Source organism: Ambystoma mexicanum, chromosome 4p (genome assembly GCF_040938575.1).
Source record: "Ambystoma mexicanum isolate Mex_15411 chromosome 4p, UKY_AmexF1_1, whole genome shotgun sequence".
In the NCBI taxonomy this organism is placed as follows: domain Eukaryota; kingdom Metazoa; phylum Chordata; class Amphibia; order Caudata; family Ambystomatidae; genus Ambystoma; species Ambystoma mexicanum.
In genome coordinates this window covers 522678910-522695262 of record NC_090927.1, presented here as the reverse complement: position 1 = coordinate 522695262, position 16353 = coordinate 522678910, and the positions used below count along the sequence as shown (strand labels likewise).

At 42.2% G+C, this 16353-nt stretch overlaps 1 protein-coding gene across 1 annotated transcript in view; it reads left to right on the top strand.

Moving 5' to 3' along the window:
• Nucleotides 1-16353, top strand: part of SNTG2 (syntrophin gamma 2) — a 1542102-nt gene that overhangs the window by 237328 nt on the left and 1288421 nt on the right. Inside the window, exons 5-6 of the mRNA XM_069605189.1 lie at nucleotides 10811-10854; nucleotides 10960-11001. Of these exons, the coding sequence (XP_069461290.1) occupies nucleotides 10811-10854; nucleotides 10960-11001 (86 nt within the window). The remainder of the gene's footprint in view (nucleotides 1-10810; nucleotides 10855-10959; nucleotides 11002-16353) is intronic.

Genomic DNA, 16353 nt, shown 5'->3' with positions numbered 1-16353 from the left:
CCCCTGCTCCTTCCAGCTCTTTTGTGTGCGGCAGGGAGTATGCTTGGTGGAAAATTAAGTTGCAGGTGCCACACATGCACCCTCAATGATAAACCTGGGATATCACCCATTAGAGTTTGCAATAGGAAATATTAACATTAAAATATGTATACCACACAGCGCCCTCAGGGGCCAACATCATTTTGAAATGTGCCACCTTGAGCCCACATGCATCTTCAGCTAGCTGTGATATACGGGAGGAGAGCCCACTAAAATCACCCATGAGAAGGGGGTAGAGGACACATAGCACCAATATAATCTACTTGCTGCTTTACATGAAGTCAAAGAGCATTTAGGGAACCTGAGAATTAACACAAATTGTATGTATGACATATTACTCTGACAAACCTGCACCCATTCTGTCAAATATGTGCACACCAAGATCAGCAAATAACACTTGCAATGTAACACATGCATGGGCTAACTGATTTTAAACTTGCATCAAATCTGTTCGATTAGAATTCCATTCTTGCAACTTTATTGCAATCAGCATAATGTAGCCAGTGCCTTCCTGTATGCTTTTAGTACTTACCAAAACACTCCTCTTGGAACAGTCAGGCGATACAGTCATGCGATACAGCGTTTGTTCTGGTATCACTCCACAACACTGGATGTTTCCTCCATACGCCCCCACAACTTCCATGCAGATTAGCAAACAAATGAATAAATATATGTGCCTCGGGAGCTCAACAAAAGGATGTTCCCCGCTCCGACATAGAGTAACTCATGGGGCTTTCTTTATTTTTTTTTATCGCAGCCTTATCATGGCGCAGATTGGATATGTCATCATTACAACGTGCACTGACGGAATAAACAGATCACCCAGACAAGCATTTTTCAAATAGTCCAAGTGCTCTGCCAGGTACAAGTTAGTACAATTAACATATAATGGCTGCTTTAATCAACCGTTATTCGCAGTACTCATCTCTCCAACTGGCCATTTCACAGACAGATGCTTAGAGTACGTATGAGAAATTAATAGATATACGATTGGCAGGCCATGTGTTGCGAACATCTTCTTGAGTGCAGGTATCACAGTCTCCGCTGCTGTTGAGGATATGATCTCCACTTCTGGGAGTCGTGAGTGGTTGTCAATGGTCACCAACAGGTATGTTTCTTCCAGTAGTGTGCAGAAGTCGACGCTGATGGCCTCCCACCTCAATGACCCACGCTCTTCCAACTGTGTAGGTTCATACTGCTGAAGGTGGTGCAGCCACTTCCCAATTCTGGCCGAAGGGTGTGCTGTTGACCCTGTGAAGTTCGGGATGAGGGGTTGTGATCTGTGTAGGCCTTGAATTTTGTATCCATAGAGGTAGATGTGGAAATGGCAGCCGCCCCAGAGCACTGCTATGGCCTCCTTCTCGATGTGTGAGCATCGCTGTTCAGTGGGTGTGAGGGCTCCGGAGGCATACGCAATGGGCTTTGTTTCACCTTCTGTGATATTTGAACGAGGATAGCCACTAGGCTGACTGGGCTAACATTGACAAATAGCTCAGTCGCGTACGTTAGGTCATAATATGCCATTTTCGATGACAGGGACTTCTTGATTCACTCCTGGCATTCAGAGCTCCAGTTCCATTTGGTGTTCGACCTGGTGAGCTCCCTGAGTGGTTTGGACATTGGTGCCAGGTTGGGGATGAACCTCCCACAATAGGTTGCCATCCGCAAGAAACTGCGTACCTCCATGGGTGTTATCAGAGGGGAGGCCTCCTTTATGTTCGCAACCTTTTGTGGGTCGGCTGACACTCCCTCACTGTTGAAGACGTACCCGAAGAGTATCTCTTCTTTCAGGAACTCGCATTTGTCCCGGTGGATGGTTAGGCCTGCGGTCTCCAGCCTTCTGATCAACATCTCGAGGTGACGCATAGATTACTTCATAGATGACCTGCTGGAACACCTCCACTGCTGAGGAGATGCCAAAACTCAGTCTCTTGTACCGGCAAAGACCCAGGTGTGTGGAGAAGGTTTTGATGTACCTTGAGTCGCAGTGTAGTTTCAACTGGTGGTATCCAGTGTTCAGGTCGATTTTCAAGAAAACATTTGACTCTGTGAGGTCTGTAATGATCTCATCTAGCATGGGGGTTATGTGAAGCTCCCTTTTAATGCTGCATTTGGTAGGCGCACATCAATGCAAATCCTTACTTTCCCCGGTTGCTTCGGTTTCTCCGTTACCACCACAGACGAGACCTAGGGTGTTGGTCCTGTGACTCGTTCAATAATGCCAGCCTTTTCGAGTTTGTGTAACTCTTTTTTGACCAGGTCTCTCATATGAAATGGGGTTCTCCGGTGGCGTACCACCCGGGGCCGTGCCGTCTGGCCGATGTGAAGCTTTATGAGTTTGCCTTTCAAACATCTGATGCCGTTGAGGATGCCCAGGTACTTCTCGAGGAGGTCAGAGTTGTCCATTGAGTCCCTTACATTGCATATGAACTGGAACAGTCCTAGGTCTTCCACTGCATCCCCACTAAGCAGGCATTCAATTCCTGCATTGACAACATATATCTTTGATTTGAGGACTCTGTTGCCCCTGCTTAGTGTCGTTCTGAAGCGTCCTTCCACTTGAAGTGGCGTCTTGCATCCGTAGGCGAACAGGAGTGTTTCAGTTGACCTGAGGTCAGGTCGAGGACGCAGTGTCTGGAACATCGTCGATAGCATGATATTTACTGATGCTCCAGTGTCTATCATCCTGATTGTCTCCTGGCCCTGTATGGACACAAGTCATGTGTGTCTTGTCTGTCTTTTCCTCAGCTCTGTGCTTCTGTGCTCAAGTGCTGAGATCAAATGGACCCTTCTTCTTCTTCTCGTTCCCCCAGTCCCCACGTCTGTCGCTGGGTCGCCATCGTCATCTCCGGATTCATCTGTCGGCGAGTTGTCAGCCTCTACACGATGCACATCTGCTTGCTTCTTTTTCTTGGAGAAGGCTTTAGCTTGTTGCGGTTGTGGTTGTCTGTGTTGAGGCTGCCCTGAGGATCAGCAGACATGTGCGTAGTAGTCCTTCCAGCCACATGCCCCACACAAGGTTCCCTGCGCTGGGCAGTTTCTTTTTCCATGATGTGCACCACCACAGCATCCACACTCAGTAGGTCCCGGGATCCGCTGGTTGCCACCGTGGTGAACTGTTCACCACATTGTAGTCTTCCCTTGTCGCTTGGCGGTTGACAATCTGTGCTATCACTGCAGTCGCTGGTGCCAGTTGGAGCTTCTGTAGCGTGATGCCCATGTGTGCTGCCCTTGTGTGCGACAGCTCTCTTTGGCATCTTGGCATCCATATTCAAGGATCCTGGCTAGGGTGATGCCCTTTTCGCCCAACACGATTCTGCATAGTTTCTCCGAGTGCATGCCGTTGATGATTTCAAATTCACACAAGAGTACTAGTTTCCTAAACCCTGTGTGGTAAGGGTCCAGTGTTTCATCCCCCATCTGTACTGTGGTGCAGAAATTGAAGGTTTTGTAGTCCAGATTCAACTGTGGCATGAAATGTGCTGTAAGGGCATCTTTGGCCAGTTGGTATATGTCAGGACCATCGTCAATGACCAGCGTATTGAAAATGCGTAGGACGTTATCACCCACATTGAGAAGAAGTTGTAACCTCATCTTCCTAGGCGTTGTGCTGTCCTTGCAGTACATCGCCATCTCAAACTTTTGGATCCACAGCTAGTCCCACTGATGATGGATCGGTGTAGGGGTCGAAAAGCCCCAATGCAACTGTGGCCCCTCCATGAGGTCGAGGAGACGGCACCAGCGGCGTCCTGATGCAGCGATCCTTGATGATGTACTGAGCCTGGGTGTGGAAAGGCCAGTTGCCATGATGCCCTGGTGCTGGAATCACCCCTGTATGTGTGTGGGCAGCGATGGATTCCTCCTCACCACCGTTATTAAGGCGATGATAATAAAGTAATGTATCAACCTTGAAGACGTGTGCAACATTTTAGCAGATAGGAAAGTAGTGAGCCAGGATACGGAAAGACCCCCTCCATACCCTCTGTACCCTAGATAGGTGCCAGTAAAAGCAACAAACCAGGGTAGTCCCTGGAGAGAGGGACAAGTAGAGAACATAGGGATATTTAGTTAGAAATAGGGATTCAGACCACGGGAATAACTTTTTCAATGAATTGATCCTGCCTATATGGTGATACAAACAGTTAGGCAAAGACAGGATAAGCAAGCCTTTGACTCCTAGTTTTTTCTATATGTCTTTTCTGCTCTGCCACTTGCTATACACTGGATGTTCCTCAAATCACAAGCGCTCTGCCCAATTGTTTTGCTTCCCTTTGGAAATTGTCCTTTTTTTTAATTACTTGAGCACCCCTCTCAATTTAAGGTGCATAACCTCTTCTTCATGTGGCCATTCGCTGGGTACTTGATCATGGCGCTCCGCCCTGCTAACAGCACCTAGCCACTCAGCTTCATTTTGTGTCCACTTTCATCCAGACCTCTGCCTTTCTTACAGCGCTATATTCTCACTCTGAAGCAATCCCTTGGTTTAATTTATAGCACTGTGCATCTTGAAGCACTTCACCTTTTTTTTATTTTTAATAATAACCTAGCTCTTATTATTTATAGCGCTATGCCCAGCTTGAAGCGCCTTACGTTATACTGGTCTTTCCCTAGGTTTCTTTAATTTATTGCTCTTTGGCATGCATACAGCGCTTTAACTTTATACTGATGGTACCCCTGGGAGGTGGGTTTATTTTCTGGGGTGATGTGTCTTCTCATCTGGCTGTCCCCTTCCACAGCTCCTTAACTGCATGGTAGTTCAGTTTCTCGGCCCTTCCAGGGACCACTTGTGGCCAGTGTAGTAACAACAGATGTTCTTCTCAGTTAAGTACATGTAGGTTCCTTTATTCAGGTCTTAGTCCACAGGTTACAAGTACAGGGAACGGAGAAGACCCACTGATACCCCCCACCCAAGTAGCTCTTCCAACTGCAGCTCCTGGCACCTCTTGAAAGCAACCTTCCATAATATGCACGCATGTCACTCATGACATCACAGTAAATCGAGTTGGGAGGGACACATTAGGTTAATAGGTTAAGAAATAATCAAAGAAATGCCAATGGTATTTCTGGTGCTACTGTTAAAGCTATCCCTGGTTAAAGCGTTAAAGTAAGATAGAAAGAACTGGATGAGTGTCATCTGAAATTAATCGGACGAATAACAGTGAACTCTTATAGGGAAGCACCCCTTTATGATTACAAAAAGATTAATTCTCAAACAACTTTAAAGTTAACCAAAAGAAGGTTATGGTTCATTTTCATCAACACATATATGATAAAGTAAGCAAAAAATTAAAAAACAATTCTCAGCGAGTACCGTGATGTACTCTAAATTGATCAATCAAAACTTAATTGGTATCATAATTTCAACAGTATTACGAATAACAATCCAGTTGGTCACCAGATTAGAAAAACATTCATTGATGGAGTGGGTTCATTATGAAAAGGCTCCCAATGTTGATTGTGGACAAAGTGCAGGGATATGTCATAATGGAAGTTTTCTATCAGTGCGTGTTTCGAGATTGTATCTCTTCTTCAGGTGATGTGAACTCAACCGCTTACTGAACAAATATAAACATTGAATCTAGTTACTAATAGATAAGTAAATGATGCCAGCATAAATAACTTGTAAATATATCAGAGTGTAGTTAAAAAAGAAGAGAGAAATCTGACCTGATATTGTGGTGAATACGTATCACAACGTAAAGGTGTATATAGAGTGTTGCTAAGACCAACTAAGTTCTTCAGTCAAACTCTCAGAAATTAATAGTAACCCTCAGGGGTTAAAATATAGGGTCAGTTCAATTACTGATGATAATATGCAATATATAGTTCACTTGTGACGATGTAGTAATAAGGAATGTCAACTTACTTAATGTTATAGTCCTAGGCATCCAAGTGTCTTATTGCTGTTCTCTTTCTTCCCACCAGATGTCACAGTAATGCAAGTTACAGAGTTCACTATTTAGTCAGCGACTAATGCAACTCTCATGTTCTTAAAGAAAATGTGTCCCCTTGGATTCTGGACATATTCTAATTCTTACCTGCTCGTTGGATTCAAAGTCATCTGAAAGCGAAATGCGGGCGGGAATGGCATCGAAAAAGTAGCCCCCTGTCCCGCGTTTGCTTATAAAGTAAATGGAGTCACGTGACATATGGGCACGCTACGACATGCGGCCCTGGTCATGTGCTCACACAGTTACGTGGTTGCTAAGCTGCAGGAAACTATTCTGAATGCGAGAAGCCATATTGTGATGAATGATGCATTCCACAAATCAATGGGCTAACTTACTCGCCCTTCCATAACATTCGTGTGAGTCAATATTAAATGTAAAGAAGACTGCCAATGTCAAAGTCCGCTAACGTTGAATCCATCAGTGTAAAGTTGATAATATTTTAACAAATCCTCAAAATAAATACACATTTCATGATTGTTTCTCGTGTAATTCAAATCCAGGAGCAAGGTTATGCTTATGTGATTCTGCACATTTCATAGTAACTGTCAGGTAATTCCAATGTGGATTCTGACTGATTTAACATTCTCCACGTCAAACACAGAACCATAGTTTCTGATGTACCATTTCTGGGTCTGTACATTTTTGAGGTGATGAGTATCGAACAAGTAAGGTAATCATATATAGGTCAGAATGGTATTAACCATGATTTGCAACACATCACATACATGTACAAGATCAATTGAGTCCAATTCGTGAACATAGTGCAGTAACGATACATAGCACAGTGGTATACACTTCACCTAATGCTTTAGGCATTTAACAGTAAATGAACTCTGTAAATACAAGCAGATCACTGGAAAAGAGTAGTACCTCAAGCTATCATCGCTAAAACGAACATTTCATGACTATGCTCTTTCCTGAAGTATAATATAACATAGATAATGTATTCCTATGTAAGTCAGAGTTATACCGTCATGGTATAAAACCGGTTAGATTGATGTGAGTAATCCTGTTAGACTTGTTGAACATGGTCTATCGTACAAGGACATGGCACATTATAATAAGTGTAAAGATACCGAGAAGTGAAGCCCTTATGTGGGTTGTTGCGCACACATTATGGTTAGTTCACTCAAAGAAAGGGGCTATTCTGGTGTAAGAAGGGGTCTTTAGCAGCAGTAGCAGAGCGTAGAAGGGTAACTTCTCGGCATCCCTTCTATACAATAAGAAATAGGAACTGTAATGCCTGCCAATCTGCGCTACCCAAGTCAAACAGTAATCAGAGGTTGGTTTTGTGCCAGGAATTAACCCAATGCCACACTATCGTGGGTTATACAGTAAGTATTTTTAATTAACAAAAGCAAAGAAACTCTACACGCCAACACGTGTTTCAGCCCTCTCTGGGCCGTCCTCAGGGCGTATGTATGTGACAATTAGGTGTAACTTAAATAGGTTGATATTGCCGAATAGGTGTCCTATGTAGGGTAGATAGGTTCGAGTCAGACGAAGGCACTGGTGACAGTGTTGTCAAGCGTTATCCCGGAAAATGAGTGTGTTACTGCAAGTCTATTATCCGTAAAGTACGAGCGTCATCATAGCACGCCTGAATGCGTTCCTGCGCGGTAATTACTGCCTGCAGGCAGTGGCTCTCTGTGCGAAGTGAAGGTGTGGCTGGTCTAACCAGTGCCTTCATTGTCACATACATATGCCCTGAGGACGGCCCAGAGAGGGCTGAAACACGTGTTGGCGTGTAGAGTTTCTTTGCTTTTGTTAATTAAAAATACTTACTGTATAACCCACGATAGTGTGGCATTGGGTTAATTCCTGGCACAAAACCAACCTCTGATTACTGTTTGACTTGGGTAGCGCAGATTGGCAGGCATTACCGTTCCTATTTCTTATAATAAGTGTAATCTGCTATTGTTAACTTATATTTAATTGGAAAGTGCTGCATAGATAGCAGAGAAAGGGATATCAGTAGGTAATGTGTTTAAAGAAAACAGGTCAGGTCATACGCAGTGTTCACCCCTCTTGTGGTTAATGTGTCCAGGTGTTCAATCCATGCTATCTCTTTCTGGAGTAGTACCCTCACTAAGTCTCCTCCTCCACGTGGTTGTCTCAGTTGTTCTAGTATCACGACCTGCATTTGAGCCTCTGCATGATGAGATGAAGTTAGTTGAAGTGAAGGGCCACTGCGGATCTGTCTGAGTGGGTTTGGATGTTGGACTTATGTTCTGTGCAGCGCGTCTTGGCCTTCTGAGTGATAATTCCTACATAGTAGACACCCCAAGAGCATCTAGTACCATACACAACATTCGTAGAGTCATAGGTGGATGTGTATTTGAAGATAACCGGTTTGGCTGTGTAAGGATGATTAATAGTATGACCTTTTATGACATTGTTGCAGTATTGGCAATTCATGCACAGTAGAGTGCCCCTAAAAGACAATTTTCTTGTTTTTGGTGCACTAATATCTGCTCTGATCAGAAGGTCACAAATAGATTTACTTTTTTTGTAGGCAAACATATGTACTTTTGGGAATAATTTCGCTATAACTGGATCCAGGTGCAATATGATCCAGTTGGATTTGAGTATGCGTTTAATCTATGAACTCTGATGTGAGTAGGTAGTAACGCACGGCAGATTGGGTGAAGAGTCTTTCACTTTCAGTACAGGTGATTTCATTGACTTTCTGGGCAGCCTTGTGGGTGTTGCTCATGGAATATCCTCTTTTTTGAAAAGTGTTTGATAATTCACAAGATTTTTGATTGTATTGATGATTATCAGAACTGATTCGCCTGTACCTTAGAATTTGACTGAACAGAATATTTTCAATTGTGGTTTTTGGATGGAAGGTTGGAGCAAGTAGGATACTATTCTTGTCAATGGGTTTTGTGTAGAATGTGGTGTTTAAACAATCATTTTGTACATAAACTTCAACATCCAGGAATTCAAGTCTAGTCGAACTCTGTTTCATAGTGCATTTGATTCTTGGAGTTAACTGATTGACAAAATCAAAAAAAGTCTTGTAGTTGTGTGTTGATCCTGTCTATATGCCAAAGATGTCATCTATATAATGATAATAGCACTTTAGGTGTTTCATCCATTTATCATTGTTTAAGATATATTCTTGTTCCAGATGTGCCATATATGTGTTGGCATACTTGCACCCATCGATGTGCCTGCTATCTCAATAAAATAGCAGTCTTCAAACATGCAAAAGGTGTTGTTTAACACAATTTTCAATAAAAGTATGACACAAATCTTGTCTGCCGGACATTCAGGTGTTGCCAGGAGTAACCATCCAACTGCTTCGATTCCATGTTGATGACTGATGTTAGTGTAGAGACTAGTCATGTTGAATGTAAACAAAATGTCCTTATCAATTTCAAATTGAATATTTTGGTTTTGCACATCACAGCCACAGGTTCACCAACACAGAGGGAGGGACAGGACAGGGAATACAAGACACTACATAGATTTTTTGGGGAAGTTTTAAAGTACTGCCTGATGGGGCCCCAACAAGGCACAGGGTCCGCCACACTCCCACAATGCCAATATATTTGGACGAGACTTCAAACGCATCTTCAATCCTCAAACCAAAGACTGCATACATTTCACCCATGCAATTTTGTGTATAGAAATTGAAGGAATGGTTGACAGATACATTATATTTCCATTGTGATTAGCAGATACTAGAAGTCAGACCACTGTCAATTGCAGATACAGCCACGATAATACACCCAAGATATTTACATCAACATATATTTCATTGATTGTGGGAGATCAACAAAATCATAAGAGAGAGGAATAATTCAAAGGAGTGGATGTGTAGGATTGGCTGATAGGCAGGAATGCCATAAGTAAACACTGAACATTGCCTCCCTAGAGGTTAAAATTGATAATTGCAATGGTATGTATATTTATTTCCTTTCTGATTGGTGTGTACTCCTCCTGTGATGTCATGTCTGAGGATTATGGAATTCGAAATCAGCAGCTATGACCGTACAGCAGGGGCATGCAGTATTTTCTTAGACCGGTGTTTTAATTTAATTTTAGTTGGGGTTGCTGTGTTATGAGCGCTGGCCTGTTGTTTTATGTTTTATATAGCCCTCACGTGCCTCCTCTCCCCCACTGCAATGATGGCCAATGTGGACAATGGCTGTGGGGAAAATTGCTGAATGTGGGCCATGTACATTATAATATCATAGTTGTGTCGCTTTCAAATTCGGTTGTATTTTACCTTAAACTGCTAACATCAATTTAACTCGATCTTCACTCTCGTTTTCAGCGCCCCTTGGTGGACTATACCACCATTTCCAGATGTTTTGGACATCTCCCACTTAATCCATTGACTATTCTGGCTAATGGTAGATATAATCCCAAACATCTGGCGAGCCAAAGTTTGCAGACCCCTGCAATAGTGCATCGATAATTCTCTGACACCTCCTATATACTATCACTGTTTAATGGTGTCCTTTTGATAGAGTCTCTACATTGATAAACAAGGCAAATGTGACCAAAAAGATGAATTAAGCGATTGACATAGCTGTGCGGACTCAGTTTAAATATGCATTTGAACATATGCTTTCATGCATGTGTGCGCTCCTTCTTGGCGGAAATGCCATTAGAATTTCAAGCAATAGATCATCGTAGTCTTCGAGCTGAGATCGGATTCTTATTAACTTTCTTGGGTGTATATTGATCGTAAATTCCATGGCATTTTGATGAAGGCCAATTGTGTATCTATAACCATAGCTTGAATAATGCTTGGGATGATGTCTGGTATCATGACTAACGGGTTTATTTCTTCTGCTTCCCAGCTGACCACACGGGAATGTTATTTGTTGGGGATGCAGTAATACAGGTCAGTACATTTGAATGTCATAAACACGTGTTTCTTGATGAGCATTGCAATCTTTCTTTTTCGTATTGAATTGTTTTTCAGTGGAAGTCATTTTTCATCTCTTAGGTCAATGGCATAAATGTCGAACATTCAACGCATGAAGAAGTGGTAAGTTGTATGCATTTGTATTGAGTTAATTAAGTAAAGTATGAAATGCATTTCAGTACAGCAGCCTAGCCGTTGAAAATAGTTTAGCAACACTTCAAAAAAAATATTCAGAATGTTATGATGTTCAACCAGGAAATTACAGCAGCAAAGCGATGATATGCTACAATGAAATAAATTGTTAATCCACCAAGAATCCTGGTCACAGGTAACATAATGTACCAGCAGTGGTCAAAGTGTGCGGGAGTGGTTGGGTGCGGTGCTCCTCTACTTTTTTTAATGTAGTTTTACGTTTCCTATACTTTTATTTTTAAAAAAATACCGTTCCGGAATGGTATTACCCAAATTGTTCCTTTACAATTGTTCGAATGAACAATTGACCGATTTTAAAGGGTCGCAATTGACCTCTTCACAATTGACCGTATATATATATATATATATATGTATATATAGGGTTTTGGGGGGGTTTGCATTGGGTGGGGGATTGCGGGGGGTTTCGTATATATTTTACAATTGACCTTCACAATTCGGTCAATTGTGAAAAGGTCAATTGTAATTTGAGCACTTGTAAAACAAACAATTTGTATACAACCTCCGGAATGGCTTAGTTTTCAAATACACGTGTATGAAGAAGGTGAAACTTGCACTTCAGTGCACTGCACTGAACGTTCCCTTAAACAGCAGGCATGTTTTTTGGGGGGTTTGTATTGCGCATGGGAGGGGCATGACGATGGGGTTTGTGGGGAGCTGGAGCTGGTTCCACTACTTCTTTTCATACACTTTGACCACTGTGCACCACATGACATCACAGGACGTAACATCACATAAGATCTGACCCTGCCAACATCACCGGAAGAGAAGCCATTTAACATTGTGTCTGGTGACTTCACAGGAAGTGACCATGTAAAAGTAAAAATAAACCTACAATAAGTGTAGGATTAATAAAAGAAGTACTACTACAGCTGACAAAAGGCTATTATGTTATTATACAGTGTTGTCCTAATTTGTAATTATTGCAGTCATGATATCTCGGGAGCAAAACCATCACATGCCAGGAGCACTGCTTTCTAATGCCATTTCTGCTTCATATGGTTAGTAACTGGCAAATGATATCTGTTAAAACCAGACATACAGGTATAGCAATATTATGCTACATACTGCCTCACATTCCAGTCACTGCTACAAATTGCTAAGCTCATCCTCATTGGCCTTCTATGGTCATTTTATGCCAGGATAAGCCTCATATGCCATGCATAGGCATCGTATGGAAGCTACTGCCTCACAAGCCCAAGTGACAGATGTGATCATTTCCAAGTGAAGACTGAACCACCAAACTTTTTTCATCTTATATGGGGTTAAGCCCCCGTTCCGAGGGCTGGAACGGGGTAACGGCATTGCAGCCCATGTTGACTGGCCGAGCAAAGCGAGAGCCTATAACGAGGGATTTGGGCCCTTACACCCCCCATTCCAGCACTTGGAATGGGGGTTTATGGTCATTAGCACGCCGGGTTACTAAAGCAGTAAGCCGGGTTGTTTAAAAAATGTATTTTCAAACAATGAACAGGACGCCTTGCACGTCCCAATCAATGACTGAAAATACTGTATGAAGATGGCTGCCATGGAAAGGCAAGGCGGGGCTCTGTACAAAGCCCCTCTTCCCTTTCCATAGCGGCCATAGATGCTAGAAAGCTGCTGCGGCAGTGATGGCAAGAGCGACACACATGTAAGTGGGATTGGGGAGGGGTTGGGAAATGGAGAAAATAAGGGGCAGAGGGTGGGGGGAAGATGGCGACGGGGGGAGCCAGCCATTAGGCGGCTTAGAACGTGGGCTGAGATTGTAGGTTTCAGCCTGTATTTTTAGCAACCTGATTGGCTGGTTCCCCCGCACTGGGTGCTAATGCCAGGTAAAGCCTGACATTCTAGATTCATGATTCAGCTTCTTTTTTGTTAGCAAAGCTAGCTAACTAAATCACATTTGGTGATCTCAATATGAGATGTTCTAATTGCTCATGCACCCTTTCTTGGGCTGGTGACGAACTGCATCATTTACTTATCTGTCTCTGTACATTACCTCGCTATACTTTCCTTAGGGCTCTATTGTTACTACGATGCTGATGATTCACAAACCTTTCTCTTTAAACATGAATAGTCAACTGCACAAGTCATGTCTGTTTCTGACTTTGTTTCTGTGTGTAAACTATGGACTCTCGCTCACTCGCTCACTCACACACTCTTCACCCTTCAAAAATGTGAAATTATTTTATTCCCCGCCCCATCCCCTCAAAACTCTACATCCCCTTCTGGACATTCATTTTCTTCCAAATTCACTTTCCCACTCCTGATCTGCACACAATCTTTGACTTCTGAGTTGACTTTACAGATCACAATTCATCTATTGCTTGCTGCTGACATTTCCAACTTTAAAACATTCATACCGTAATTCAAAACATTAATACAACTCCCATTTTCTTACTTTTTCTGATACTGAGACCAACAGGCTTTTCTCCGCATCTTGAATGCTACTAGTCTCTCCATGGTGTGCTCCCTGCTTACGTTTTTTCTACAGTCCACTCCATTTTCAACTCTGCCATTCATTTTGTAAGCTTGTATCCTCCCGATTCCCATACATTTCCTTCGCCCACTGCTTCCTATTAGCTTCCTTTCCTTTTATGTCTCATGTATGATAGCCTATGTATTGTTTTGAAATATGTTCAAGGCCTTTGCATCCTCTTATTTGTATAGTCTGATAGCTGCGCATTTCACACCGCCTCTCTTTTTATTGGTTGTGTCACGCCCTCCTGTGCTCAGTCCTGTTTTCATGCATTTTCTCTTCTGGATCCTAAAGTTAAGAATGCCCTTCCTCCTTCTGTAGGTTCCACTCACAATATGGCTCTTTCTGCTCTTCTTAAAAAGTGATCTTCTAGGTTTCCCTTGCATTTAAAAATGTATAGTATCACATTTGTTCCTATAGCCCCCATGTATGTTTTATTACTGCTCTTATCAATGCTTTGGAGAAAGTGATGTATACATGGAAATACATAAATACATTTACTTTCTTGGATAAATCATGCAGTTTTCTAGATTTTTGGAATGGTGGTATGCTGCCTTCCTGCCATATTTGGTTTATACGAAATTCCCATTCAACTTCCATGAGTCCCAGTCCATTTTTTCCCATTGATTATAAGGTCCAGGTTGTTCCATAGGGGTTCCTATGGGAGTCTGCACAAATTGGTCTAAATCGACCAAGCCCTTAACTGACACATTGTGATTGTATTATAGTCACACTAGTGAGTACCCTGGGTCTCAGGAGTGCAATAGATTATTATTACTCAACATGTCTTTGAAGATTATTTGTCAATTCGGTATGGGACCTCATTAATGTCGGAACCAAAGGTGCATTTGGTGTCTAAATGTGGTGGGATTTAGTGTTCCATTTGGGAACACAAATTCTCAATTTCTGTATGGTATTTGCAGCCCTTAAAAGCTTAATACAGGCGCCAAATATACCCCACAAAAGAAGTTATCAGGACTTTTTTCCAGCTCTGAATAGCCTTTTACATGACAGAGAATTTTTAGAGTTATTAGCAGACAGAGCAATTCCATTTTGATGAGCATATGTTGAGTATTTATGTTTCCCCATGTTCAAAGATGGAAAGTCTCCCATGTCTCCTAATCTCTACATTTCTATTCATGCAGTGGGTTTTGGTAAATCTCTATACATGTGTTTGTCTGTGATGCAGAAAATTCCCAAATGCTTTATCTCTCTCCCTTACCATTTGAAATTCCATTGCTCAGCATCTTTGCAGAAGGTCTTTGTTCGGGTAGAATTATTTTGGTTTATTTTACAACCATGTTTTTTTAAATTCTTTTACCAGGCTGAAGAGAGTGGAAACTGTTTGTTTTGGAGAATATATTAGAAGTAAGAGTCAATCCCCATATGCAATCGACTTCTATTCTTGTCTGTCCATGTGACTGTGCTTTGTCAAATCTTCACAACTAATTGTAATGTTAAAAAAGTGCCCTAATTATTTTTAACATCGGAAGAGAGAGTGGGCACCATTGGTGGGTCCCTTTTCGAAGTGATTACCCTAGAAATCCTTACCTTAATGATACCCTCGTTCCTAAAGCTCCATTACAAACGCATACATGTGACCTTGCTGCACCACTGATGATAATTGTAACACTTGATCTTTAGTGGCACGGGGGATGTTCAAAAGCCACACTAGCATTCCTGACAGCTACTGTAACCCAAAGTCACTTGGATCAGAGATGCAGATGTTAAATTGCAGCCTCTGTCTTCAAATACATTCATTGTTTCATCCATCTGGTGCCAGGGTAAACAGAAAGATTATGTGATATCGGGTTATGGGATAGTCATTGATAAGAGCACACAGTTATTAAAGAAACACCAATCTGATTTCAGACAAGTGCCCACTCTGTGAGTCCAGACCAGCTATGTGAGGGCAATGTTTATGTATGGCAGCCTGAGTGTCTGCACTGCTCCCTAAGAAGAATGGTAACACTTCGTCCAGGCCACAGGAGCTGTAATCAGGATGTCTCCTGGGAATTCCATGAATGCATAATATGGATGGATTCCTATGGAATCCACCTCACCTTCGCAATCTGCTAATGAGCAGGATGGGTTCTATCGGAATCCATTTGTAAAAAACTCCCTGCAAAGCATGATATGAATGAAGTGTTCACCTTTATGCAAAGTGGGGTCAGAAAGTAAAGAGCAAAGACAGGTTTGGCTTGTTTTACTCTTTACTTTTTCACTTTGCCTTACCGAAGTTGAAAATTGCACGTAGTGGACTGAACAGCATGCAAGCTTGTGTGTTGGTGGTCCCCTGCATGCAATTAACATGTAAATAAAATGACCCCTAACAGATTTGTTACTCTGAGAGTTAGTGTCGCACAATATTCTATGTGATGTCATCATTGGTGTTATCTTTGTTGTAATCCTGGTCTTCCAATGATGTAAAAAGTGGTGTCATACAGGCATTACCTGTGATGTCATCTGTGATGACATTGGTGTGCTCATAAGCTCCTGAAGCTGGGGACTCAGACTTTAATCTAGCTTGCAATAAGATACCACATTAAAACAATATTATCCAAATTCTCAACAAATTTTAAGTATGCCCATATGCTATACTGGTACTCCCTCCATTCCCACCCTGAAGGAAAACTGTCGCAAGCACCCACCTAATAGCATGTCAACCATGTTCTTCTAACTGTGATGCAAAGTGAATCAAATTCTCATGAGCACTCCATCACAAACTCTCAAACTACCCAATTGCTTCTGTTTCAACCACACAAATCCACCCTAAAGGCAAACATCCCGTTCAGCCCTTCCTA